This window comes from Nomascus leucogenys, chromosome 18, assembly GCF_006542625.1.
Source record: "Nomascus leucogenys isolate Asia chromosome 18, Asia_NLE_v1, whole genome shotgun sequence".
Lineage (NCBI taxonomy): Eukaryota > Metazoa > Chordata > Mammalia > Primates > Hylobatidae > Nomascus > Nomascus leucogenys.
This window is the reverse complement of record NC_044398.1, coordinates 57,391,123-57,418,470: the sequence shown is the minus strand read 5'-3', so window position 1 is coordinate 57,418,470 and position 27,348 is coordinate 57,391,123. Positions and strand designations below refer to the sequence as shown.

The following is a 27,348-nucleotide window of genomic DNA, read 5'->3' as shown; positions in this document are numbered from 1 at the left end:
GAAATTTGTTAAATGGTATTTCAGTGGAACTTTAGGGATAATATACTAGGCATGATATCATTATTGTTACGGAGGCTGATTGAGTGAATTCACTTGATGGATCTGCTGTTAGAAAATCGTCCTGCTCCAGGGACTCAAGTGTTCAACTAGACTCCTGTGAAGCCTGAATAAAGCTCCCACCTCCTATATTCTCTGGGATGAGAAAGAATAATGTTCTGGGAACTGTTTGGAAATCGCGAGCTTCTGTGTACAGGTAATCTACCTCCAATCTAGAGAAATTCATAAATTGCCAAGAGCCCTGCACTCATCTAGAATCATTATCATTGCCAACATTAAAGTCCTATGTTTTAAGCATCTGTGATTTCATGGTACTTGGTACATGGAACCATGTGAACGAAAAGGACACGGATCCTCTTTGAACTGATACTGACATATTTCATAGCCAAATCACCACGTGTTGAGTTCCCATTCTATACCATGCGGTATTTCATGTAACCCTCAAGAATGGCCAAGGAAAGTGGATTCCCCATCCTTAGAGGTAAGGAAACGAAGATCAAGGGAGTCTAAATAATGGGCCCAAAGTCTCACAGTGGGCTAGGGAGAGAGTATGGGATTTGACCCAAAGTCTTCTTGGCTCCAAAGCAGGTGCCCTGTGCTGCTCCCTGTAAAGATACATCAATGAGAGTTTATGCCTGTTGTCTGTGATGCATTGACCAGAGTAGAAAAAGGATCCTTTGTCTTGCAGGCAGTGTGGTTGCCAGTTGGCTGCCAAAATTCAGATGTTGGTGGAAGAAGCCACATTATGTACAGTCTTTGCTCCCTTTCCTTTCTCATTGAAATAAGTAAAGATTCAGCTGCAGGGCTGTCTACCCAAAGTGCTCTGAAGATTTCAAGGCATTCACTTGCCTCCATTTCAGGCAGGCAGAGCCCACTGAGGTTGATTTTTTGTGTTCACAGCTGCAGAACCAGGACCTGCTGAGGGCGATGATGAAGAAGGCCGAGCTGGAAATCAGTGGCAAAGTGATGGAAACAATGAAGAGACTGGAGGATCCGGTGCAGCGACAGCGCGTCCTAGTGGAGCAGGAGAGACAAAAATATCTTCATGAGGAAGAGAAGATCGTCAAGAAGTTGTGGTGAGTGCCAGTCACTTGCATGTTGAGCTGTTTGACCTGCAAAGGAAAATCATCATTGCTAAGAAGGATGTCCTTCCCAGTTGGTGGTCTTGCCCTCTCTTTATTGAGCACCTACTGTGTATAAGTTAGAGTTCTGCTGACGCTGGTATATGTGGACACTTCAGCACCTGTCCATGGAGGCCCAGGAAATTCAGTGGTCCTCAGGTGACTGAATTTCTTTAAAAGTTGCAGCATTGCTGGGCACGGTAGTTCACACCTGTAGTCCCAGTTACTCAGGAGGCTGAGGCAGGAGGATTGCTTGAGTCCAGGAGTTCGAGACCAGCCTGGGTAACATAGGGAGATCCTGTCTCTTAAAAACAAAAAAACACAAAACAGAGAGAGAGAGAGTTGCAGCTTCATACTCTCCTCCAGGGCTCAGCAACACACAAAATTAAAAGTAGTAAATGGCAAAACCCAATGACAAATAGGAAGCCTATATTTTATCTTAATAAATTAAAACTAATGGCCAAAATAACACAGCACTAAAATTATCTTCCTATTATTCAACTGTAGTTAAAATTGCAAAAGAAGAATTTAAATGTAAAATGTATCTGACCCAGAATGAAAGATGCTTCCTTAGCTGTTATGAATGTTATTTAAGGTTCTTATTGAAAGCATCTATCAAGTCCTACTATTGAAATGAGCAGAATTGTATTACTCCCCCGTCACCAGGCAGGCGCATCTTTTATGATAATTGTATGTTTTGGTATGCAATGAAGATTTATCGTAGAACTATCTCACCTTTTAGTATAATGAATAGTAATTTTGAGGGGTTTCTCCAGTGTTGATAATTCTCTCGTTTCTTGGAAAACTTAAATCTTTCAAATTGGGATTGTAAGGGAGCAATTTGCAAACTCTTCTCATGGCCATAATGAGAAGAGGTTTCCATGATGGAAAGCATTGTGTTCAATCACCTGTCTCCTGCTGGAGCTGTGGCTCGTGTCACCCTGGATGCCAACCTAATGTGTTTGATTAAAATTAGAGCGTCCCTCTCAGCAGTCTAGAGGGAAAAAAATATCAATTTGAGTTATTCTTTTCCTAATAAATTAAATTAGGCTGCTGTTCATCCACATCTCAAAATAGCTTCCAAAATTCTACTTAGTTCACACATTTATAGACAGAGTTAATCACCCACCATGAGTTGGTAAGGCTGTTATTTGTCTGAAATGTCTTTGTGACAGCCCAATTATCTAAAACTAGGTCCCCAGTTTCTTCTTTAAAACTTCTTTTAAAATGCATATCCTGGCTGGGCACGGAGGCTTATACCTGTAATCCCAGCACTTTGGGAGGCCAAGGCAGCCGGATCACCTGAGGTCAGGAGTTCAAGACCAGCCTGGCCAACATGGCGAAACCCCATCTCTACTAAAAATACAAAAAAAAAAAAAAAAAGCTGGCCATGGTGGTGTGTGCCTGTAGTCCCAGCTACTCAGGAGGCTGAGGCAAGAGAATTGCTTGAACCCGGGAGGGGGAGGTTGGGGTGAGCCGAGATTGCACCACTGCACTCCAGCCTGGGCAACAGAGCACAACTCCATCTCAAAAAATAATAGTAAAAATAAAAATAAAAATATATATCATTTTAATAACATTTATATATTATCCAATAAAATTATGAAAAAAAATTTTTTGAGATGGAGTCTTGCTCTGTTGCCCAGGCTGGAGTACAGTGGCATGATCTCAGCTCACTGCAACCTCCACCTCCCGGGTTCAAGCCAATTCTCCTATGTCAGCCTCCCGAGTAGCTGGGATTACAGGTGCACGCCATGATGCCCAGCTAATTTTTGTATTTTTAGTAAAGAACCATATTGGTCAGGCTGGTCTCAAACTCCTGACCTCAGGTGATCCACCTGCCTCAGCCTCCCAAAGTGTTGGGATTACAGGCATGAGCCACCACGCCCGGCCAGTAAATTTCTTTTTTAAAAAAAAATTGTGTTTATTGGTTAGCTGAGATAATTCTCACTTCTGGCCTAGAAAAGTCATCTTTAATCTCAATAATACTCTGAGATTATAGCCTGGCATAGGAATGAGACAGAAAAGGTAATGGAATGAACATATCATAAGAGGGCTTTATCTGGTTGGATTTATGGGAAGGCCACAGATGAGTAAAATATGCAAAGAGCCCTTGCAGATCTTCAGTCTAGCAAAGCCAGCCTGATAAATAGGAGTATAGCCCCGAACAGGGGATTTACAGGTACCAGTTGTACCCACACAAAAGAGAGACTAACCCAGGGATCAGGAAGACGTAACCTGAATGAAGTCATTCTTTGTATGACCCACAGGCCACAAACATTATCTTGCACATAGTAGTTTCAGAAATGGTTTGTTAGGCTGGGCACAATGGTTCACACCTATAGTCCCAGCAGTTTGGGAGGCTGAGGTGGGAGAATCACTTGGGACCAGGAATTCAAGAACAGGCTGGGCAACATAGCAGGACCCTGTCTGTACTAAAAAGAAAAAATTAGCCAGGTGTGGTGGCATGCCTCTGTAGTCTCAGCTACTCAGGAGGCTGAAGCAGGAGGATCGCTTGAGCCCAGGAGTTCAAGGCTGCAGTGAGCTATGACTGCGCCACTGCATTCCAGCATGGACATCAGAGCAAGACCCAATCTCTAAAACAAGAAAGAAGAAAGAAAGAAATGGTTTGTTAAACTCAACTGAGGTGGCCTTGAAGATGGGGAGATTGCATCAGCAGAGGGTAGAGACGGAAGGACCTCCAGGCAGTAGAACCCTGCAAACCAACAAGTTTCTGGCCTGGAAAATGCAAGATGTCTTTAGAGAACTGGGGAGCAGTCCAGTTAGGCAGCAGAGTTGGGTGCAAGATACTAATAACATCCCATATTTGGGGAGTGCCATTCCCATTTGCACACTAACTTCCTGTATCTTAGACCATACTCAGGCCTCACATACCTGCTTGATGCCTGTCTGGGCTGTGCCTACAGAGATTGGAAGATTCCGTAAGAGAAACCTGGATTTCTGGCTTTTCTTGAAAGTTCCGGGGTTCAACCCCAGATTCACAATTTCTGTGGATGGAGCTTAGGAATCTGCAGTTTACAAAGCTGGTGATTCTGAAGCACCTTCACATTTGAGAGTTACTGCCTAGAATGATGAGGAAGACACTGAGTGTTTGGGTTTTTTTGGTTTTTGTTTTTGATCAAGGAAGTAGCAAAGCTAGAGCTGTATTGGAGAGAGGTCCCTCTGGTGATCATGTGTGGGACTGATTGAGGGGAAAATAGATCAGTGACTAGGAGACCATATGGGAAGCTACTGTATCCGTCAGGCAAAAGGCAGCGAGGCCTGAACCACATAGTGGAAGTAAGAATGAAGTCAAATGCGAAACGTCCTATGGTATTCACCACCTAAGACTAGCTCTCAAAATTCTTCTTTAAAACACCTTTTGAAATATATATCCTTTTGGCTGGGTGCAGTGGCTCATGCCTGTAACCCCAGCACTTTGGGAGGCTGAGGTGGGAAGATCGCTTGAGCCCAGGAATTCAAGACCAGCCTGGGCAACATAGGAACACAGGGACACCCCATGTCTACAAAATACAAAGTAAAAATAAAAATAAACCCTAGCCGGGCATGGTGGCACACATCTGTGGTCCCAGCTACTTGGGAGGCTGAGGTAGGAGGATGGCTTGAGCCTGGCAGGTCAAGGCTGCATGTTCACACCACTGCACCCCAGCCTGGGTAACAGAGCAAAACCCTGTTAAAAAAAAACTAAAAATATCTATATACATATATATCCTTTTAATAATGGTAGTGTAAATTTTCCTTCCATAAGGTATAAAGTAGGTTAACTGATAGGATGGCTAGATCTGAATGGAAAGAGAGCAGTTATAAAAGACAACTGGAAATAGCTAGAAGAGAAGAACTAGGATGTTTCTAGCATGAAGAAAAGACAAATATTTAAGGTGACAGATATCCCAAGTACACTGATTTGATCTCTACAAATTATATGTACTAAATTATCACATGTACCCAAAACTCACATCTATTATGCGTCTATTTTTAAAAAGAGCTTATTTTTTAAAAGCCAGAAATTTCAACTCTGGAATATCAGAGCAGCGATATCCCTCTTTCCTTCCCCTCTCCCTCCTCGTTCTCCTTTTCCTTCTTCTCCTTCTTCTTCTTCCAAGCACTAGAATATAAGTCTCCTTGTGGAGCACGTTAGATTGAATTACTGGTGAGCCATTCAGAAGGCAGAGAGAAGAAATTTGGGTCTAAAACTATGAAGAGATGGGCTGGGCACAATGATTCACACCTGTAATCCCAGCACTTTGGGAGGCCAAGGTGGGTGGATCACTTGAGATCAGGAGTTAGAGACCAGTCTGGCCAACATGGTGAATCCCTATCTCTACTGAAAATACAAAAATTAGCTGGGCATGGTGACAGGCACCTGTAATCCCAGCTACTCAGGAGGCTGAGGCAAGAGAGTCACTTGAACCTGGGAGACGGAGGTTGCAGTGAGCTAATATCGGGCCACTGCACTCCAGCCTGGGTGACAGAGAGAGACTTTGTCTAAAAATAAAAAATAAAACTATGAAAAGAAATTGGGTCTGGATAATTTCTACATGAAAATAATAATTGGTCTTCTAATAACAGTCAAGTGAAATACATTCCAACAAACTGCATGCTTCTTTTTAACAAAGCTAGGATGAAAAGCAACTTAAACAAATAGAATGCTGTAAACTGTGACATCTATGAATATCTGACATTCTGTGGAGCAAAGCTGATATTTCAAAAATCATATTGATTACCATGTCAAAAATGTATTTCCAGCATTCATTTTAGCCCCATGTCTCTCTTACATTTTTGAATTAACAAATTTGATTTTTAATGTTTTATCTGAAGTAGGTATCATAAACGTTTGCATAGAAGTGACATTGTTGTGTACAATTGTACCAATATACATTTCTGTATATTCCATAAAGCTGTGAAGTTTAAGAGTCTCTGTATGCAAGGTTGTGAAATCCAAGAGGCATATTGTATAGAAGAGATCAAAACAGAATTCTAGGCAGACTGACTTTGAGTCAGATGACAGCTCCTTGAAGTATTAATTACCCCCTGACAGACATGTTGGTTGTTAACGGAACCAGGAAAATATTTGGTCCTTAGCTCTTCCAGCAAAGCTTTGCAGGACTGGACACTGTGTCCAGTCAATGCAGGGAAGTCATTCTGTTTGGTTATGCAATAGAAAAGAACTTTTCCACGTGAAGTTACCATATTTAGAGCCTTTCAGTGGGGTGGCACAATCTCTTCGTGTCAAGAATGCAACAGCTCTAGGAAGTTTCCCGTGGGTGTGTTCACAGAACACTGGGCCCCTTTCCATAGTTTACAGACGTGGACAATGAGCAGATGAGGCTTTTCCCCTCTGGTCCCGAAGTAGCATCATTTCATCTGAAATGGCCACAGCAATTTTGGTTTATTTTTCATAACAGAATGAAAGACATCACCAAAAACTCCATCCCACTTCTTGCAGGGAAGGAATTTGTCATTTTCCCTGGGATCCTGTTGAACACATGTGGCATCCTTCCTGAACCCCTCCCGCAGCTGCCATGCGATCCAGAGCCCCATCCACTTGCCCACCCAAGTGGAAAAGGCCTTCGAGGGCCATCAGTTTGCAGATGACACCGTGCATTAGTTTTTCTCTTTCGGACGCTGGCTCCACACTCCGGGCTCCAGGAGGTGGAATCGCTGTTCACTTACTGCCCCCTACTGGTCTGCATTTCTGAAAGTTCTTTATCCCTGTTTCCTTGAGAGAGATTTTTCTCTTCGTAGACGTATAGGTGTTTAGGATGGGGTTAGTAATGTGTCCAAGGAGGTGGTTGTTTTCTGAAGGGTGAGACCTCGTCTCCGATCTCTGTCTCTTGGAGCTAGTATTCCCCTCTATCCACAGACACCACGTCTGTCGTCATTTTTATTTTCTGCAATCATTTCTTCTCTTGGTAGCTTGGAGAAGAAAGAGTTCATCCTTGTTGATGAGACAATCAGTATAAACCAGAGGTTCTCATTTAGGGGCAATTTTGCTCCCCCTTCCCCAGGGACATTGGACAATGTCTGGGTCTGGAGACATTCTGGTTTGTCACAAGTTGGGGTAGGCAAGGTTGCTACTGGCATCCAGTAGATGAAGCCCAGGGGCGCTGCTAAACATCCTACCATGCAGTTTCCCCACACCACAGCGAAGAATTACGCAGCCCAAAATGTCAAATGCTGAAGTTGAGAAGCCTGATATTAACCAATGTGGGCTTCTTGTTTTACTGCACCGCAGGTCGGTCTCCCTCTCTCTCTCTCTCTCTCTTTCTCCCTCTCTCTCCTACCCCACCCTCCCACCTATCCCTCCCTCTGTCCCTCTGCTGGCATCAGCACCACTGAATATAAAGACTGGGTCCTCTGTTAGCCAGGCACAATCGTCCCTTGGGCCAATGTGGAACGTTCCCTGGAAAACCCTCCTTGTACCTGCCTCACACCGCTGCAACATGTTCCCAGCCACTGTTAAAGACAAGCGACCCCCCTCCACCACCACCACACGAAAGGCAGGGGAAGGGCTGGGGCTCTATACAGATATACAGAATCAGAGGCTGAGACGGACACTTGGTCCCCGCACTCCCCCCACCACCACACGAAAGGCAGCGGGGAGGAGCTGGGGCTCTATACAAAATCAGAGGCTGAGAAGGGCACCCGGCCCCTGCCCTTCCTCTGCGAGGCCTCGTGTTCAGCTCTATGTGCTGGTGTCCTTGCTCCCGCAGCGAGTTGGAAGACTTTGTTGAAGACATGAAGAAGGAGTCCACGGCGGCCAGCCGATTGGTTACGCTGAAAGACGTGGAAGACGGGGCTTTCCTCCTGCGTCAAGTGGGAGAAGCTGTAGCTACCCTGAAAGGTAAGCTTTCTGCTGGGTTGGGGGAGGAGTCTGAGCTGTCTTTCCTGCGGTGTTTAAAACTCTGCCACATAGAGAAGGATTCATTCATGTATGCAAGTATTTATTAAACACCTACATGTGCCAGGCATTGTTCTGGACACTTGGGATACCCCACAGCACAAAGCAGGTGCACATCCCCCTCTTCTTGGAGCTGGTATTAGAGTGGGTGCTGTAAGATTTCACACTAAATGATTCCAGTAACACTTCTCTTTGCTAGGCTCTTACAGTGCACCGGGATGCATGTGCCAAACCCATTAAAAACACAAGGTGGGAGGATCACTTGAGCCCAGGAGTTCAAGACCAGCCTGAGCAATATAGAGAGACCCACATCTCTACCAAAAAAAAAGAAAAAAAATATATATATATATATATACACACAAAAATTAGCCAGGCGTAGTGGCGCATGCCTGTGGTACCAGCTACTTAGGAGGCTGAGGTAGTAGGATCTCTTGAGCCTATGAGGTCAAGGCTATGGTGAGCCACCATTGCACCACTGCACTCCAGCCTGGCAGCCTAGGTGACAGAGTGAGACCCTGTCTCCAAAAAAAAAAAAATAAAAACCAAAAAATAAAAAATTAAATTAAATTAAAAACCTGTAACCAGGCATGGTGGCTCACGCCTGCAATCCTAGCACTTTGGGAGGCCAAGGCAGGAGAATTGCCTGAGGCCAGGAGTTCAAGACCAGCCTAGGAAACATAACAAAACCCCATCTCTTAAAAAAAAAAAAAAAAAAAAAAAAAAAATGCAGGCGTAGTGGCTCATGCCACTTTGGGAGGCCGAGGCTGGCAGATCACCTGAGGTAAGGAGTTCGAAACCAGCCTAGCCAACATATTAAAACCCCGTCTGTACTAAAAATACAAAAATTAGCTGGGCATGGTGGCACAAACCTGTAGTCCCAGCTACTCAGGAGGCTGAGGCAGGAGAGTTACTTGAACCCAGGAGGCAGAGGTTACAGTAAGCCAAGATCATGCCACTGCACTCTAGCCTGGATGACAGAGTGAGACTCCATCTCAAAAAAAGAAAAAAAATTTTAATTAGCTGGGTATGGTGGTGTGCAGCACCTAAACAGTCCCAGCTATCCAGGAGGCTGAGGCAGGAGGATCGCTTGAGCCCAGGTGTTTGAGGCTCCAGTGAGCTCTGATCATGCCACTGCACTCCAGCCTGGATGACAGAGTGAGACCCTGTCAATCAGTCAAATTAAAAAGTAATAATAATAACCCTAATGGTCAATTGGCTTTATCCCAAATACACAGACAGGAAACAGGCCTAGAGGAGCTTTACTCTTGCCCAAGGTGAGTTTCTCCAATGCTCCTCTGTGCTCTTAACCCACTGCCACCCGAAGATGTGTGAGCCGCCCTGTGGCTTGTGAACTCTGCACTTCTCTGTCCAGTATCCGAGTGCGGGATGAGGGTTGTCGTTCTGGCTTTTTCTCCTCCAATTCACCTGCTGGTTTGGGCCTGCAGGAGAATTTCCAACCTTACAAAACAAGATGCGAGCCATCCTGCGCATAGAAGTGGAGGCCGTGCGGTTTCTGAAGGAGGAGCCACACAAGCTGGACAGTCTCCTGAAGCGTGTGCGCAGCATGACAGACGTCCTGACCATGCTGCGGAGGTGACCGGGCCCTGATCGTGCTGGGGGTGGCCTGCGGAGGGGTGCCCTGGGAAAGCGAGAGCGGAGGTTTGGGACTTCAGGCTTCCACCATGCTCCCAGGACATATCCAGTGTCCTGAGGAAAAGCCCCAAGTCCTTCTCACCCTTGAACTTTTATTGCAATATGGCTTAAGGTGCTAATTCTTCAACACAGGATTGCTAGGTGGAGCCCATCCTAGGGTTTAAAATTAATAGACACAGTAAACATTGTTTTAAAATCATCTGAAAGGCCAGGTGTGGCGGCCACTCAGGAGGTAAAGGCAGAAGGATCCCTTGAGCCCAGGAGTATGAGGCTGCAGTGAGCTATGACTGAGCCACTGCACTCCAGCCTGGGCAACAGAGAAAGACTCCATTTCTTTTAAAAAAAATCATCGGAAGGTGGGTTTTTTAAAATAACATTTTGAAGTTGAAAAATTGATTGAAATAATTTATTAGCCTCCTTCACTTCAGGGGCATAGATGAATTCAGTTCAAAGAAATGTAATAGAAGTAAACGAAGTCTTTCTTAAATGACCTCCTGAAGGCGTATCTATGAGACTGTTGGTCCCGCCTAGAAAAGAGAAACAAAGCCTTTTGAGTGGCCTGGGCCAGGCTCCCTTACTAAAGGTAAACCTGCTCATCAAAGAGGTCACAATAGAGTAAAGACCAAAAGAAATTCAGGAATTTCACTGAAAAGAAAATTCCAGAACTCCACACTCACTGAAAACACATATGCATGTAAAATTTGTGTTGCCAAAAGTACCTTCACTGGCCAGGCACAGTGGCTCACACCTGTCATCCCTGCACTTTGGGGGCCGAGGTGGGTAGATCACTTGAGGTCAGGAGTTCGAGACCAGCCTGGCCAACATAGTGAATTCCCATAGGAATTACAGGCAGTGGCGCGCCTGTAATCCCAGCTACTTGGGAGGTTGAGGGAGGAGAATTACTTGAACCCAGGAGGTGGAGGCTACAGTGAGCCGAGGTTGTGCCACTGCACTCCAGCCTGGGAGACAGAGCATGAAGTCACCTTCATGGAGATGATTATTGAAAATGGGAAAGAACACTGGGTGCAGTGGCACGTGCTTGTAATCCCAGCTACTCAGGAGGCTGAGATGGGAGGATCACTTGAGCCCAGGAGTTCAAGGCTGCAGTGAGCTATGATCGCGCCACTGCACTCCAGCCTGGGTGACAGAGCAAGACCCACCATCTCTACAAAAAATTATTTTAAAAATTAGCCAGGAAGGGTGGTGTACACCTGTAGTCCCAGCTACTTAGGAGGCTGAGGCAGGAAGATCTCTTGAACGTAAGAGTTTGAGGCTGCAGTGGGCTATGATTGAGCCACTGCACTCCAGCCTGGGCAACAGAGCGAGGCCCTGTTTCTTAAAAGAAAATGGAAGAGAGGGTTAAGGCAGAATGATAGGGAAAGGAGAGAACAAATCCTTGGGGATCTTTAAGAATCTAAGGCATTGGGGTAAAAAAAGAAACAGCAAAAGAAAGAGCAGTGAGTAGCAGAAGAGTTATAGAATGCAATGTCTTTTTTCAAATAAAAAAAAGCAATATAATAAAAAGGGGATGAGGGACTAACTAAAAATTAGAGGTCAAGTACCATGTTTGACATTGTCTCACACACAACTTTACAATGTCAATGTTAGTCCTAACAACAGGCCCTGAGGAAGTCATTATCATCACCATCGTCATCCCCATCTTCATCATTACATTTTATGCAAAAGCACCTGAGGTTTAAAGAGGCGAAGTCCTCAACGTTATATAAAACATGAAATAACTGATATTCAAATACAGATCTGACACCAGACACCCTGTCTTTTCCACTGCATCATGGGTGGGGAGGGACATAGAGCTTCAAATGACTCCAAACACCAGAGGAAGTTGAGGAGTAAACACGACCGTTAGATTTGGAGTCACTGTGTACCTTGTGGCAAGACTTGGTTGAATCCAGGTGGGGAAGCCAGTGAGCAACAGGTTGAGATACAGAAGAGCAAACAGAAGGAATTAGAATGTGGGCTGCCCGCCCAAGATGCTTGGCAGTGAAAAGAGGAGGGAACAAGCAAACTTTTGGCTTCGAACTAAGCATATTTGAGGGCCGCATAGGCCAGAATCGGGTGGAGGAGTTAGAGAGGCTGCTGTTAGACTCATGTTCATTTTCTTCTACCCACCCCCAAAACAATGATGGAGTTGCAAGGGTCTGAGCACACCCGCACTAGCAGAAAGGGATATGTCCATACATGCCCCTAAGCGGCTACTCCGAGCTTCGGGATGTGTGACTCTCACCTGGCTTTGGGATGACATAGCCTGCAAGTATACCACCATGAGAAAGTGACATGAGGGTTAATGCTGCTGTGCATGGTTTCTCCTAGACATGTCACCGATGGGCTCCTGAAAGGCACGGACGCAGCCCAAGCTGCACAGTACATGGCTATGGAAAAGGCCACGGCTGCAGAAGTCCTGAAGAGCCAGGAGGAGGCAGCCCACACCTCCGGCCAGCCCTTCCACAGCACACGTGCCCCTGGTGATGCGAAGTCGGAAGTGGTGCCTTTGTCCGGCATGACGGTTCACCACGCTCAGAGCTCCCCTGTGGTCATCCAGCCCTCCCAGCACTCCGTGGCCCTGCTGAACCCTGCTCAGAACTTGCCTCACGTGGCCAGCTCCCCAGCCATCCCCCACGAAGCAACCTCCACCCTGCAGACGTCGCAGGCTCCGCACTCCCCACAGATGCCCATGAATGGGTCTGCCATGCAGAGCTTGTTCATTGAAGAAATCCACGGTGTGAGTGCCAAGAACAGGGCAGTGTCTATCGAGGTAGAGTCCTATTTCCATTTCTCATAACCCCATAAAGGAGTCTGATACATGGACCTTCCCCTTAAAGCATTTATAGGCCAGATGATGACATAATTGTGTATGGATCAGAGACAGAGTTTTGGAAGTGGAAGTGGGATTCAGTGGCCAGGTTAAGAGACAGGTCATCTGGTTTCAGAGAAGGGTGAGACATCTAGCCTGCAGGAAGGTGAGACAGCGGTGTGCTGGTAAATGTTTAACAACCAGCTCTCTTGCAGCAGTTGTGGCGGTGGGGCGGGGAGGCGGTGGGGGGAGGGGGTGGTGCGTGCAGATCTATGTGGCATTTGCCAGTTTCCATGGTGTAAATATCACAACCATGGCTGATTTCAAGTTATGACATGACACCATTTCTGCTGAAGTTGGGAAGAAATGTGACAATCAGCTCTCCTGGGCCAGGACAAGCTGACTTCAAGCACTCCACTGAGGTGAAGGCAGCCTGGGGAGGGTCTGCCACTCATCTAGATGATAAGTGGAACCTGGTTAGCAGGGGAGGGCGGTGAGGGCATCCTAGGATACTAAAATGCTGGATCAAAGTCTGGGCCAAGTGGAACAAGAACGAGGACCTAAGACTGGGGAAATGGGCTGGAAACTGACTTGAGAGCTTGAAAAACAGTCCATGATGTTTGGAGTTTATTTGGAAGGTATCAGAGAAATGCTGCAGCTTTAATCCGTGATTTTTTTTAATGGCATTCCTCTGGAAATTAATCTAGAAACAACATACAGAATTGATTGAGGTGGTGGGTCTAGAATTAAGAGAGCTGGATGAGAAGTTACTATAGTCATCTAAGAATGAACGGTAGAGCAGTCAGAATGAAAAGAGAAAACTAGGCCATAAGATCAAATGACATGAGGCTCACGCCTGTAATACCAGCACTTTGGGAGGCCGAGGCGGGTAGATTGCTGGAACACGAGTTCAAGACTAGCCTGGGCAACATGGCAAAATCCCAACTCTATCAAAAGAAATATACAAAAATTAACTGGGCGTGGTAGCGCATGCCTGTAGCCCTAGCTACTCAGGGGGTTGAGGTGGGTGGATCACCTAGGCCCAGGGAGGTCAAGGCTTCAGTGAGCCAAGATCACACCACTGCACTCTAGCCTGGGCGACAGAGTGAGACCCTGTCTTAAAAATCATAAGATCAAATGACATATTATGTTTTTAAATATTCTTTTTATCAAGGGCTGGTACCAGTGCTCCGATAACACATTTGTCTTTTCCACTTCTCTTTTTCTTCTTGCCACGTAACTTTTCCTCCACTCATTTGCTTTATCACCCAACAACCTTGTCCTAACCCTCCTGCCTCTACTGAAAGTCACCAGTGGAGAGCTCAGGTTGGGTATATTGAGACGACCTGGCAAAACTGCCACAGCTGCGGTCACTGCCTCGGGGCCTCTGAACACTAGGTGGTTTCTCTGTGTTGCAAGGGCCCTGGCTTGCCCCTAATCAGAGCCAGCTATTTTAAAAATGCATATCACAAGGGTATGGAAATGTGATTGATAGAGTGTGATTCTATTCCCAGTACCTAGTAGGGCAGGGGAGGGAAAGACATTTCCTCCTAAGAATTGGCAGATCCGTCACTTAAGACGTCTTGCCACTTTAAACATCTCAACATTTAAAGGATGTCAGTATGATGGCACTCTTATTTAACAAATCTCTATTGAGAACCTAGTGGGCATAGTGATCATTGTGATGTGTGTATTTTACACTTGGAGAGGAGACACGAGTCATCTCTGAAAATGCCCTGATCCACAGATATGGAGGCCTGAGTTTTTCTGCCAGCTCTGCCACTGACAAATGGGGTGAGCTTTATTCATTCAACAGAGATTACTGAGCCTGCTATGTGCCAGGCCCTCGTAGGCTTGGGGGAAAGCCAGTGAACAGAAGAGACAGAGTCTCTGCCCTCGAGAAACTTACCTACTTGTAGGAAGAGACAGAAAAAAAGTATATGCCAAGTGGTAATAAATGCTAGGAAGAAAAAATAAAGGAGGGTTAGAATGGTGGAGGTGGTGGCTATTATTTATATGTAATGAAACTTGGGCAAATTCTTCATCTCGCTGGACCTCAAAGTTCCCATATGTTGATTCAATGATCTTTGCCAATTCTTAGGTTATGGGGTTCCACTAATCTTGGTGTGAATTTCCACTCTGCCTTCTTGGAATTATTAAGGTGCTGGTTCAAAAGTCACAGGAAAATGTTCTTTTAAAAAGTGTACAGATGTTTTAAAATGCATTTTATGTATTACTCTCTGTTGTGAAACTTAAAGGAGCTTACAGGTCATCTAAATAATACCTCCTCCCTCATTTTATAAGTAAGACAGTGTGACCCAGAGGGCGTATAGCAATTCTTTGATAGAAGTGGTACTAAGACACAGGATTTTTGTTCTTAGTGTTGTGGGTTTTGTTTGTTTGCTTGGACGTCTCTTCTACAATGAAAACTCAATTTTAAAAAATTTTTAGGCTGGGCATGGTGGCTTATGCCTGTAATCCCAGCACTTTGGATTATACGCGTGAGCCACCATGCCCAGCCTAATTTTTTTTTTTAATTGAGTGAGACTCATGTCTCACTCAAGGCAGAAGGATTCCTTGAGGCAAGTTGTTTAAGACCAGCCTGGGCAACATAACAGACCCCATCGCTGCTTTAAAAAAAATAAATTAGCCAGGTGTGGTGGCTCACATGTGTAATCCTAGTTACTCTGGAGGCTGAGGCAGGAGGATTGCTTAAGCCCAGATATTGGAGGCTGCAGTGAGCTATAATGAAACCACTGCATTACAGCTTGGATGACAGATAGAGACCCTGCCTCTAAAAAAATACATCTTGGTAGTAGAAAAAATACTTTTAAAAGCATCTTATTTTAAGTTCAGGGATACAAGTGCAGGTTTGTTACATAAGTAAACATGTCATGCGGGTTCATTGTGCAGATTATTTCATCATCCAGGTCTTAAGCCCAGTACCTATTAGTTATTTTTCCTGATCCTCTCCCTCCTCCCACCCTCCACCCTCTGAGAGGCCACAGTGTCTGTTGTTCTCCTCTATGTGTCCATGTAACTTTCTTTACCTGCTATATTCCTCCAGAAAGCAGAAAAGAAATGGGAGGAAAAAAGGCAAAATCTGGACCACTATAATGGGAAAGAGTTTGAGAAGCTCCTAGAAGAAGCTCAGGCCAATATCATGAAGTCAATACCAAATCTGGAGATGCCACCAGCCGCAGGCCCACTGCCAAGGGGAGATGCCCCAGTGGACACGGTGGAACTTTCAGGTAAGGTCTGGTCCCACAGCAGGAACATACGGAGGTACATGGCTTTGGGCAAATACAGTGTCATCCATGACAGCACATACTCATCAACAGAACCAATGTCTCAGTTCTTACAAATCTTACAAAATGTAAAACCTGGAAGAGCAAATCCTCTGGTGTTCCTTAGATCTTTACTACTCTCTCTCTCTTTTTTTTTTTTTGAAATGGGGTCTTACTCTGCCACCCAGGCTGGAGTGTAGTGGTATGATCATAGCTCACTATAACCTCCAACTACTGGGCTCAAGCAATCCTCCCACCTCAGCCTCCCAAGAAGTAGCTAGGGCTATAGATGTGCACACCACTGCACGTGTCTAATTTTTTTTAATTTTTTTAGAGACAGGTTTCTCACTATGTTGCCTTGGCTGGTCTCGAACTTCTGGCCTCAAGCGATCCTCCCACCTCAGCTTCCAGAGTAGCTAGAATTACAGGCCTGAGCCACACTTGATTTCACTACTACTTTTTTATGCTAACCACAGTAGAGAAGCTGAGTTCTGTGTTAGGATTCTAGAATAATGGCCAATAAAGGAAAATTTAAATTCCTAGTGTTTGCATTTTCTATGCATTTGCGATACTTCACAGCACGAGATGGGAAAAGATTAGGCCTGCATTTAAGACAAGAGTTTTTTGTATGCTTGCAGAAAGAAAAGGGTAGCTTTTATGAGCTCTCAGGGGATATTAGATCATAAGGCAAAATTGCATTTTTTAATCAAAATTATTAGAATATGTATTTAACCAACTCAACTATGGAAGTTAAATGTCAACATGTCAATAATAATATAACTTCTAAGAATTTCAACCTATTAAATATCCTATCAGTTACAAGCCGTGCGTCTTATTCTGATCTTAAAATTATGGACTCGGATGTTATTTTACTTGCAGCCTAATGTCTCCGCAGTGTCACATTCCACAGTGCCTTATCCAGCAACTAAAATTAATTTGGAAAGGAATCCCCATCTTGACTTGCATGTCGAGAAACATTAAAGTGGATTCCATTTATAACCACTGTACAGTCATCCCTTGGTGTCCATGGGAAATTAGTTCCAGGACTCCCATCAGATACCAACATCTGAGGACATTCCAGTTCCTGGTATAAGATGGCATGGTATTTGCATGTAACCTACTCACATCCTCCCATATACTTTATGGGGCCAGCACACTTCAGCTGCGTGACTCCACTGCCTGCCTCCATATACTTTAAATCATCTCTACATTACTTATGATACCTAATACAATACCTACACATTACTTCATTTATGTGGATTCAACATAGTACTTGGCACAAGGCAAATTCAAGTTTTATTTTTTGGAATGTGGAGGGAATGTATATATATATATATACATATATATATATATATATATATATATATGTATATATATATATATATTTTTTTTTCCATCTGCAGTCGGTTGAATCCACAGATGTGGAACCCATGGATGCAGAGGACCAACTGCACCTGCCTCCTCCCCAGTTTTCATCCATTTCATCCCCTAAAGCTCCACTCCCTGCATCCCTCCCCCTCAGTCTGTGCTAAGAGGCTTTTCTTATGCCTTTCCCCACCATCCAGCTGTGTCAGGTCTGTCTAGGGTCCTGGGCAGGGCGGGGCTTCTCACACAAAGTGACTTTACTCCCACAGTCCCCATAGAGAATTTATGATGGAGAAAATGCCCTAGCTCGTCACTTTTTTTTTTTTTTTTTTTTTTTTTTTTTTTTTTTTTTGAGACTGAGTCTCGCTCTGTCACCTAGCCTGGAGTTCAGTGGCATGATCTTGGCTCCCTGCAACCTCCACCTCCTGGGTTCAAGCAATTCTCCTCCCTCAGCCTCCCAAATAGCTAGCATTACAGGCACCCACCACCACACCTAGCTAATTTTTGTATTTTTAGTAGAGACGGAGTTTCACCATGTTGGCCAGGCTGGTCTCGAACTCCTGACTGGTGATGCACCCGCCTCGGTCTCCCAAAGTACTGGGATTTCAGGCCTGAGTCACAGGCCAGCTCATCACATTTTTATCTGGCCTAATTCTCTCTCTGCCCCATTATTAATTTTGTCATAGAGTCCTTTGACATTTTATATGGGTCTCATAACTGTTCCTTCTCATGACTGAACAACAAAAACATACTACATTTTGTTCACTTACCTCATTTTGGCTCTTGATTCTATCTGATTTTTTTTTTTTTTTTTTTTTGAGACGGAGTCTCACTCTGTCACCCAGGCTGGAGTGCAGTGGCGCGATCTCGGCTCACTGCAAGCTCCGCCTCCCGGGTTCACGCCATTCTCCTGCCTCAGCCTCTCCGAGTAGCTGGGACTACAGGCGCCCGCCACCACGCCCGGCTAATTTTTTGTATTTTTAGTAGAGACGGGGTTTCATCGTGGTCTCGATATCCTGACCTCATGATCCGCCCGCCTCTATCTGATTTTTTACATTTGCATAAATCACTTTTAAAATTACTCCCCAAGGTATTCTGACTTAGTTAAAATGTTCTTGTTTTTTCTTTTTTAATGCATCTCTGACCTGGTCTCAGAAACAGTCCAGTGATGGACAGGCTACCAGAGATGTGTAAAGGTAGCGTCCGTGACCTGTAAACATTAGTTTCTGTCATTTTAATTTATTTGTCATGGAGTTATCATTTTTGATGTATTTTTGTTTATTAATGAGGCAAATTTCTAAGTGTAGAATTTTAAATACCATTTGTATTTCCCCTTGTGTGAATTTTCTGACTACTTGGATAATGGAGGAATGTGGATAGTGATCAAAAATTGATAAAGGCTGGCATGGTGGCTCATGCCTGTAATCCCATTGCTTTTGGAGGCCAACACGGGAGGAATCACTTGAAGCCAGGACTTCAAGAGCAGCCTGGGCAACACAGTGAGACTCCCTCTCTACAAAAATTAAAAAATCAGCTGGGCATGGTGGCGCACACCTGCAGTTCCAGCTACTCTGGGTCAAGGCAGGAAGACTGCTTGAGCCCAGGAGTTTGAGGCTGAGGTGAGCCGTGATGGCGCCACTGCACTTCAGCCTGAGTGAAAGAGCAATACCCTATCTCAAAAATAAAACAAAAAAGACCTGGTGCAGTGGCTCACACCTGTAATCCCAGCACTTTGGGAAGCTGAGGCAGACAGATTGCTTGATCCCAGGAGTTCAAGACCAGCCTGGGCAACATGGCAAAAACCCCGCCCGTAAAAAAAAAAGAAAAGAAATTAGCCAGGTGTTGTGACACACACCTGTAATGCCAGCTACTAGGGAGGCTAAGGTGGGAGGATCACCTGAGCCCAGGAGGTTGAGGCCTCAGTGAGCCTTGATCACACCACTGCATTCCAGAGTAGGTGACAGTGAGACTGTATCTAAAAAATAAAAAAATTTTAAAAATTTGTTTAATTAAAAAAATCAAATCCACTTCCTCTCCAACTTTGTTCTTTGTTCTCATTTGCAACCCATTTTTTCTCTGGCCCTCCCTAGGCCAGATTCTACTCTGACATTGACCTTCAGCAGAAACCCCTCTTGCTGATGCTGTTTTTTCAGACTGAGGGATGAAGGCTTTGGAGGTCAAGCCGGGGGCTATTGATTTGCCTTTGGGCTTCAATTTTTTTTTTTTTATCTATCCAAGTAATACTCAGCTTTTTTCATAACAAGAATGTTATTTAATAATAATAGATCATACTTTACATAGCATTTACACTAAGCGAAGCTCAGTGTATAAGTCATTCAATCCTTATGACACCCCAAAGGAAAGTATATTATAATACCCATTTAACAAATGAGAAAACTGAGACTGAGAGAGGTTTATTAACTTGTGCAGGGTCTTTTTGGGATTTAAATCCAGTCGCTTTTTAGGGTCTATACACTTAATCCTTGCTCTATGGAGAGAATAGAAAATTTTTAAATCAGAATGCACTGAGTTTGTAGCAATATACCAGACTTTCTGGATGTTTTCTTGAAAAAAGATTATTCTTGTAATGGTGCACTGTTTTCCAGAAGATTCTCCAAATTCAGAACAGGACTTGGAAAAGCTGGGGGGAAAGTCGCCCCCTCCTCCTCCGCCACCTCCTCGTCGAAGCTACCTGCCAGGATCGGGACTCACCACCACGAGGTCAGGCGATGTGGTCTACACCGGCAGAAAGGAGAACATCACCGCTAAGGTCTGATAGGCTAAGCCCTGGTAAACTGGCCTCTGGGTTCAGATGATACCCTTAAACGAGGTTCTCTCTGTTAGAACATAAAAAGTAGTGAGGCAGAGAAGTAGTAACTCGACCATACAAGATCCCCAGGAAGCACCACAGATGGAACAGTGGCAGCCAGTATGATTGGACTAGACCCAGACCATGAGTTTTATCCTTATTTGACTTTTAGCTGCAACAATGTGAAATGCAAATCACAAGCTATTTCCCATGTGGGCATCATAAGATTGAAAATGAGGATAGGAGGGGGAAACAAAAGAAAGATTATCTTCCAAAGGTAACTGAGGTGAGCTGACACCGTTGTGGGAGTCTATACAGAAAGACGTTCAATGAGCTTTAGATTCCACTTAATTAACCAAGTGTTAGCTTTCATGTTAAATGTAAAACACAATTTCCAAAGAGATGGAGTATGGGAGGGTCTTTCATGAGGACTGTATTAGTCTGTTCTCAGGGTGCTGATAGAGACGTGCCTGAGACTGGGTGATAAAGAAAAGAGATTTAATGGACTCACAGTTCCAAGTGGCTGGGGAGGCCTCACAATTATGGCAGAAGATGAAGGAAGAGCAAAGAGACTTCTCACATGGCGGCAGGCAAGAAAGAGATTGTGCAGGGGAACTCCCATTTATAAAACCGTCAGATCTCGTGAGACTTATTCACCACCTCAAGAACAGCACGGGAAAGACCTGCCCCCATGATTCAATTACCTCCCACCTGATCCCTCCAATGACACGAGGGAATTATGGGAGCTACAATTCAAGATGAGATTTGGGTGGGGTCACAGCCAAACCGTATCAAAGACACTGAATGTTGAGGAGTTCCAATTATATTGTAATTATTTAATCCATTCACCAAAATGACAACTTACACAAACACAAACACAAACTAAATGCAAAGGAATAAAATAGCCTTTCAGCTATTTTCTCAGCTAAGATCTCGGAAGCAAGTGTTCTAGGCAGTGAGGGACCATGTGATCTGTCTCTTTTTTGCTAGCACCTAGGAGATGTTAAACCACTATCTGTGGTTTCAATCTCCCACAGGCAAGCAGTGAAGATGCTGGACCGAGCCCACAGACCAGAGCCACAAAATGTCCAGCAGAGGAGCCTGCTTCAGCCTGGACCCCATCCCCACCCCCTGTCACCACCTCCTCCTCAAAGGATGAAGAGGAAGAAGAAGAAGAAGGAGACAAAATAATGGCAGAACTCCAGGTATGTGGATGAGGTGACTGACATTGGCTCCTTGCCTCCCGCCTGGGTCTCTCCAGCCATGGCACTCACAGATTTGTTAGCGAGAGGGCCAGGGAAGCGCATGGACCAGGACCACAGAAGCTGTGTCTTCTGGCCTTGGCCTTTGCTTTCCCAAGATGGCGCTGAACAAGGCTCTCGGGATGCCTATAAGATGTGCAAGGAATGACCATTTCACAAAACAACTCACGCTTTCCTAACTCTGCCTGTAGGACTGACTTTCCTTTCTTTCCATCTTAAGAGACTCTGCTTCATTTCAAAAGCAAGTAAGATTAGGATTAGAAATACCAGCCATTGTCCTGTCTTGATAAGGACAGACTGAAGCACATGTTAGGTGGGTTCCCGTTCCTTGGCTTTACCACTTAGAGCCACCGACCTTGGATCGTGGACTCAAGGCCAATGACTGGCCTCCTATGGTCCATACCAGGTCCCTGTTCAATATCAACGTCATCTTTTCAGATATTCTGAAAAGCTGAATTATTTTGTTTTCCATTTTCCTTGGTCTGTTTGAGAAATGATACTGTATTAGTTTTAGATATTTATTTTTTAACTATGACATAGTCCACTCATAGGATGAAGGATGGCATGCCAAGGCTGTGCCCAAAACTGATCCCACATTCCCATCACGGATGTGATTCTACCCCAGGTCTATGTCCTGAGAACTTGTCTCATCAGAGACATGTACACAATTCCTAGAACAAACTTTGTACAGAGTATTTCATTTGCCTCATGCTTGTTGTAGGATTTTTCTGTCAATCAGATAGTTGGAACACCAGCACCTTGGGGCTCAAAAACATGTTAGCTTTTTACCGACGTACCAATGGCTTTGTGCCAACCCGTAAATTTTCCTTTTTTCTTTGGAGTAGGGAGAACTTTCAATCCACATTATTTTCACTGCACTTGTTCTACTCTGGTTTCCATGGTAATAACTGCCAAAATTGAGCTGCCTGGATTTTGCAGGGAAAACAGAACTGCTGGTTGATTTGTCACATACGTGAGCCCTTTCACACTTCACTAAAACTCACAGACTAGCCTGGGACATCCCCGCAACCAATCAGGCTATTTGCAGGTTTTTAGAAGGCTTGGATAATTGTTTTCATAGGAACTACAGATTTATAAAGCTGGTATCTTTCAGGCTTGTGGATATTTCTCTAAGAGAAATACTAAATTTGTTGCAGCCATTTACAGCCCACCGCTGAGAGACACTTTTCTCCATTGAAGTCTAAATATTTGATGCCCTCTTTGACCACTGTACAGACATTGGCATATCTGGCTTCATGTCATATTCTTGGTGGTTACATAATAAGAGTGGTGGCCAGGCGTGGTGGTTCATGTCTGTAATCCCAGCACTTTGGGAGGCCAAGGCCGGCAGATCACCTGAGGTCAGGAGTTCGAGACCAACCTGGCCAACATAACGAAAACCCCATCTCTACTAAAAACTACAAAAATTAGCTGGGCATGGTGGTGGGCACCTGTAATCCCAGCTACTCAGGAGGCTGAGACAGGAGAATCACTTGAACCCGGGAGGTGGAGGTTGCAGTGAGCCAGGATCACACCACTGCACTTCAGCCTGGGTGACAAGAGTGAAACTCTGTCTCAAAAAAAAAAAAAAAAAAAGATCGGTGAATGAAGTGCTCTAATCTTTACTTAACCAAACCCTGTTAGCCCTCTGGCTGGGTTAGAAACCCAGCCTGCTAAATCCGCAACTCGGTCAATGGCCAGTGGCCATGATTCTCTTGCTTCTGCACCTTCTCAAGGCAAGACAAGGAGCAGCTGTGGCCCCTTCTGAGGACAGTTGTGGAACCACTTTCTGTGCTCCACATCTCCAGGCATCAGAAGAAAACACAGGCTCCGAAATCGAAGGTCTAATAGCTCAAAGGAGATGGCAATTGGCATTTGTAAGCAGCGCTCTAAGTAAGCGGATAAACCAAACACATCCAGGGCAAGCTAGGACTGGTGGGACTAAGGAAGAGCAAAGAGGCCAGGTACAGCAGAGATAGGGGAGCAAACAGTCATGGAAGAAAAGGCCAGAGAAAGTCCCTCATCAGCCACCTTCAAATTTTAGGACCAGCGTCGGAATGTTTACTGAAGGAGAACATGCATTATTCTTTCTGCCAGCAGAGATCTCTCCAAATGACAACATTTGACATAAAGAAAACACTAGGCAATTATTTAGGCTGATTCATTTAAATAAGTGGTCTTTTGCCAGGCACAGTGGCTCACACCTGCAATCCCAGCATTTTGGGAGGCTGAGGTGGGCAGATCGCTTTAGGTCAGCAGTTTGAGACCAACTTGGCCAACATGGTGAAACCCCATCTCTACTAAAACTACAAAAAAATCAGCCAGGCGTGGTGGCGGGTGCCTGTCATCCCACCTACTTGGGAGGCTGAGGCAGGAGAATTGCTTGAACCCGGGAAGCAGAGGTTGCAGTGAGCTGAAATCTCACCACTGCACTCCAGCCTGGGCGACAGGGCGAGACTCTGCCTCAAATAAATAAACAAACAAACAAATAAAAATAGCTTTTAATCCTAGCTGCACATTAGAATTACTTTGGGAGTTAAAAAATAATTCCTACAGCTCAGAGATTCTGATTTGTGTATTCTCTGAGTGGGGTCTCAAGAGTGTTTGAGAATAACAGTATTTTTTTTTTAACCTGGGTGGTATATAGCCTGGTTGAGAACCACTGATGTCCATAAACTTGGGTCCCTGAGTTACCAGTCTCTCCTTCTTTCATGATCATATTATCTGGACATTGCCCACATGCCCGCTTCCTTTTTAGCCCTGTAGACACAGTCTATTTCTATACTTTCTCCCTTTGTCTGAGAACTGGCCTTCCTGACTTAAGTTCACAAGAGCCAACTGTTGGCTCTTACAGTTTTCAGAGACCAAATCTCCAGGGTTCAGGCAGCTCCTAGGCCACTCGGAATGATATCGTGCTTAAAAGCATCACTTTATTCTAAATGAGCCTCAGATCCTTCACCCACTTGTTGATGGGGTTGTTTGTTTTTTTCTTGTAAATTTGTTTGAGTTCATTGTAGATTCTGGATATTAGCCCTTTGTCAGATGAGTAGATTGCAAAAATTTTCTCCCATTCTGTAGGTTGCCTGTTCACTCTGATGGTAGTTTCTTTTGCTGTGCAGAAGCTCTTTAGTTTAATTAGATCCCATTTGTCAGTTTTGGCTTTTGTTGCCATTGCTTTTGGTGTTTTAGACATAAAGTCCTTGCCCATGCCTGTATCCTGAATGGTATTGCCTAAGTTTTCTTCTAGGGTTTTTATGGTTTTAGGTCTAACATGTAAGTCTTTAATCCATCTTGAATTAATTTTTGTATAAGGTGTAAGGAAGGGATCCAGTTTCAGCTTTCTACATATGGCTAGCCAGTTTTCCCAGCACCATTTATTAAACAGAGAATCCTTTCCCCATTTCTTGTTTTTGTCAGGTTTGTCAAAGATCAGATAGTTGTAGATGTGTGGTATTATTTCTGAGGGCTCTGTTCTGTTCTACTGGCCTATATCTCTGTTTTGGTACCAGTACCATGCTGTTTTAGTTACTGTAACCAAACACCGCATGTTCTCACTCACAGGTGGGAATTGAACAATGAGAACACTTGGACACAGGAAGGGGGACATCACACACCGGGGCCTGTTGTGGGGTGTGGGGAGGGGGGAGGGATAGCATTAGGAGATATACCTAATGTAAATGACGAGTTAATGGGTGCAGCACACCAACATGGCACGTGTATACGTATGTAACAAACCTGCACATTGTGCACATGTACCCTAGAACTTAAAGTATAATAAAAAATATATATATATAAATAAACAAATAAATGAGCCTCAGAACACCTTGGAGCGCAGTAGTACCTGTTACTATTTCAGAGAAGGATTGCTAAGAGTACTTTTATTGTAAGACTTAAAGGTTTAAAACGTCTTGTGAGCTTTTGCTGTATAATTACAATAAAGCTCATAAAAAAACAAGGAGGAAGAAAAAAGAAAGATAGCGTTTTGTTTTAATTTATTTACATATTGAGCATTTTTTAAAGGTCAAAGCAAGAAGCCCTCCTAAGTACCAATTTATGTTCACCCCAGATAGGCAGAAAAGGTAGTAATTCTATTTTATCTTGGCATTCCCCAAGAAAGGAAGGCAGCCTTTGCCTCGGGCTCAGCCTCCAAGCCAGCTTTGTCAACATGAGCGCACATGAGGAGCAGGATTTCAGGGTGCTGCCTCCCTGGCCTAAACGTGCGTGCAGCACCCGGGCTGGGGTCCCCAAGCGTCTGGTTGTTCCTTCCTGTTTCCTTCCATTCTCCTCAGTACCATTGGATCCCTGTTAACCTCAGTATTTTAATCCCTTAGGCATTCCAGAAGTGTTCCTTTATGGATGTAAATTCAAACAGTCACGCTGAGCCATCCCGGGCTGACAGTCACGTTAAAGACAGTAGGTCGGGCGCCACAGTGCCACCCAAGGAGAAGAAGGTAACGTGGCAACTGCACATTTGCCACACGGTTGGGAGTCCTTCCTTCCTTGCTCTGACACTAACACGGCTCTTGTACTCGACCTTTGTCCCCTCTGTCTTTTCTCTCTCTTTTTTTTTAACTAATGGAGACACAGTCATAGGTTAAAATCAGAGATATCTTGCTCAGGTTTTCAGAGCAAACACTGTGTTCCAGCCCACAGCATACAATAGTATATGCAGAATTTAGACACTATCTTCCCAAAATAAAGGGTGTACACCTTTCAGTACTTTCTAGAACAACTCTAGAAAGAAATATCTAGAAACAGCAACCAAGTATTTAGCAGTTTTTCTAATTTGTAACATCCTTTGGGCAAAAAAGAAAAACAACTATCTATGTTAAAAAAAAAAAAATAGGTAAAAATCAGCCGGGTGCAGTGGCTCACACCTGTAATCCCACCACTTTGGGAGGCCAAGGTGGGTGGATCACCTGAGGTCAGGAGTTCAAGACCAGCCTGGCCAACATGGTGAAACCCCATCTCTACTTAAAATACAAAAAAATTAGCTGGGTGTGGAGGTGGACACCTCTATTCTCAGCTACTCGGGGGGCTGAGGCAGGAAAATAGCTTGAACCCAGGAGGCGGAGGTTGCAGTGAGCTGAGATCATGCCACTGCACTCCAGCCTGGGCAACAAGAGCAAAACTCTGTCTCAAAAAAAAAAAAAAAAAAAGGTAAAAACCTTTGATTTGGGGAAGAAAATGCACGGTAGAAAGTATCTACCACCACACACTGGTGTAACCTCATGGAAACGTACAAATGTGTATTTGCACAAACGTCCAAGATGCCAAACAGAATTTATGCTGAGTATTATCCATTTATAAAGTGTACTTTCCAAGATATTAAGTTCAGTATAGTTTTAGTGTTAAAATACATGTGTGACATCAAAAAAAGAATCCAGGCTCTGAAACAAAGTCTGCTGTCATTGTATAAGTAAGCACTCTAGGGAAGCGACCATAGCCTGAATGTTTGAAATGCAACTTTAGGTTGCACCTAGAGCATCTCGGATTTGCAGATATAGAGATATCTTACTTGAATTCAGCTTCCATCTAAACTTCAGGATAAAAAGCTTGCAATGACCAATTCAAGGCCTAACATTTTTCTCCAGGGACTTATCTTTCAGAATTCAAAGATTCTAGCTTTCCTTAAACAAAGTCAAACTAATCAGATGCAAGATAGCCCAATAGCTACTACAGATAAGTACCTCGGTCCATGTATGACAGTTCAAGGAGGTAGATGTAGTATCACAAAACTGAAAGGCTATTCTAACACAACCATTCAAGAGACACAGTTTTGGGCTCCCAGCTCCCAGCTGAGAGGCCTTGCCAAGGAGGCCAGCTCGCTTCCCCCCTGGCTCATAACCACCATGGCACCCTTGTGTAAACTCTCTGCCACATAAACTGACATGTGACACTGTTAATGGGGGAAGGGAATCTCGCTATATCCAAGGGGAGTTATTGTTGATAAATGTTTCTCATGAAGAAAACCTGGCCTGGCATGGTGGCTCACACCTGTAATCCCAGCACTTTAGGAAGCCAAGATGGGAGAATCACTTGGGGCCAGGAGTTCAAGAC

At 44.4% G+C, this 27,348-nt stretch overlaps 1 protein-coding gene across 10 annotated transcripts in view; it reads left to right on the top strand.

Annotated features, from left to right (window-relative positions):
- KIAA1217 (KIAA1217 ortholog) overlaps nucleotides 1-27,348 on the top strand; it is an 872,441-nt gene that overhangs the window by 835,711 nt on the left and 9,382 nt on the right. For 4 of the 10 annotated variants that reach the window (XM_012502785.2, XM_030799150.1, XM_003269363.4 and 1 more), the window contains 8 exons: nucleotides 958-1,133; nucleotides 7,913-8,043; nucleotides 9,546-9,693; nucleotides 12,085-12,526; nucleotides 15,633-15,816; nucleotides 19,824-19,987; nucleotides 21,064-21,231; nucleotides 25,620-25,739. In XM_012502785.2, the coding sequence (XP_012358239.2) occupies nucleotides 958-1,133; nucleotides 7,913-8,043; nucleotides 9,546-9,693; nucleotides 12,085-12,526; nucleotides 15,633-15,816; nucleotides 19,824-19,987; nucleotides 21,064-21,231; nucleotides 25,620-25,739 (1,533 nt within the window). The remainder of the gene's footprint in view (nucleotides 1-957; nucleotides 1,134-7,912; nucleotides 8,044-9,545; nucleotides 9,694-12,084; nucleotides 12,527-15,632; nucleotides 15,817-19,823; nucleotides 19,988-21,063; nucleotides 21,232-25,619; nucleotides 25,740-27,348) is intronic. The other 6 variants (XM_012502786.2, XM_030799154.1, XM_030799151.1 and 3 more) reach the window with 3 other exon arrangements.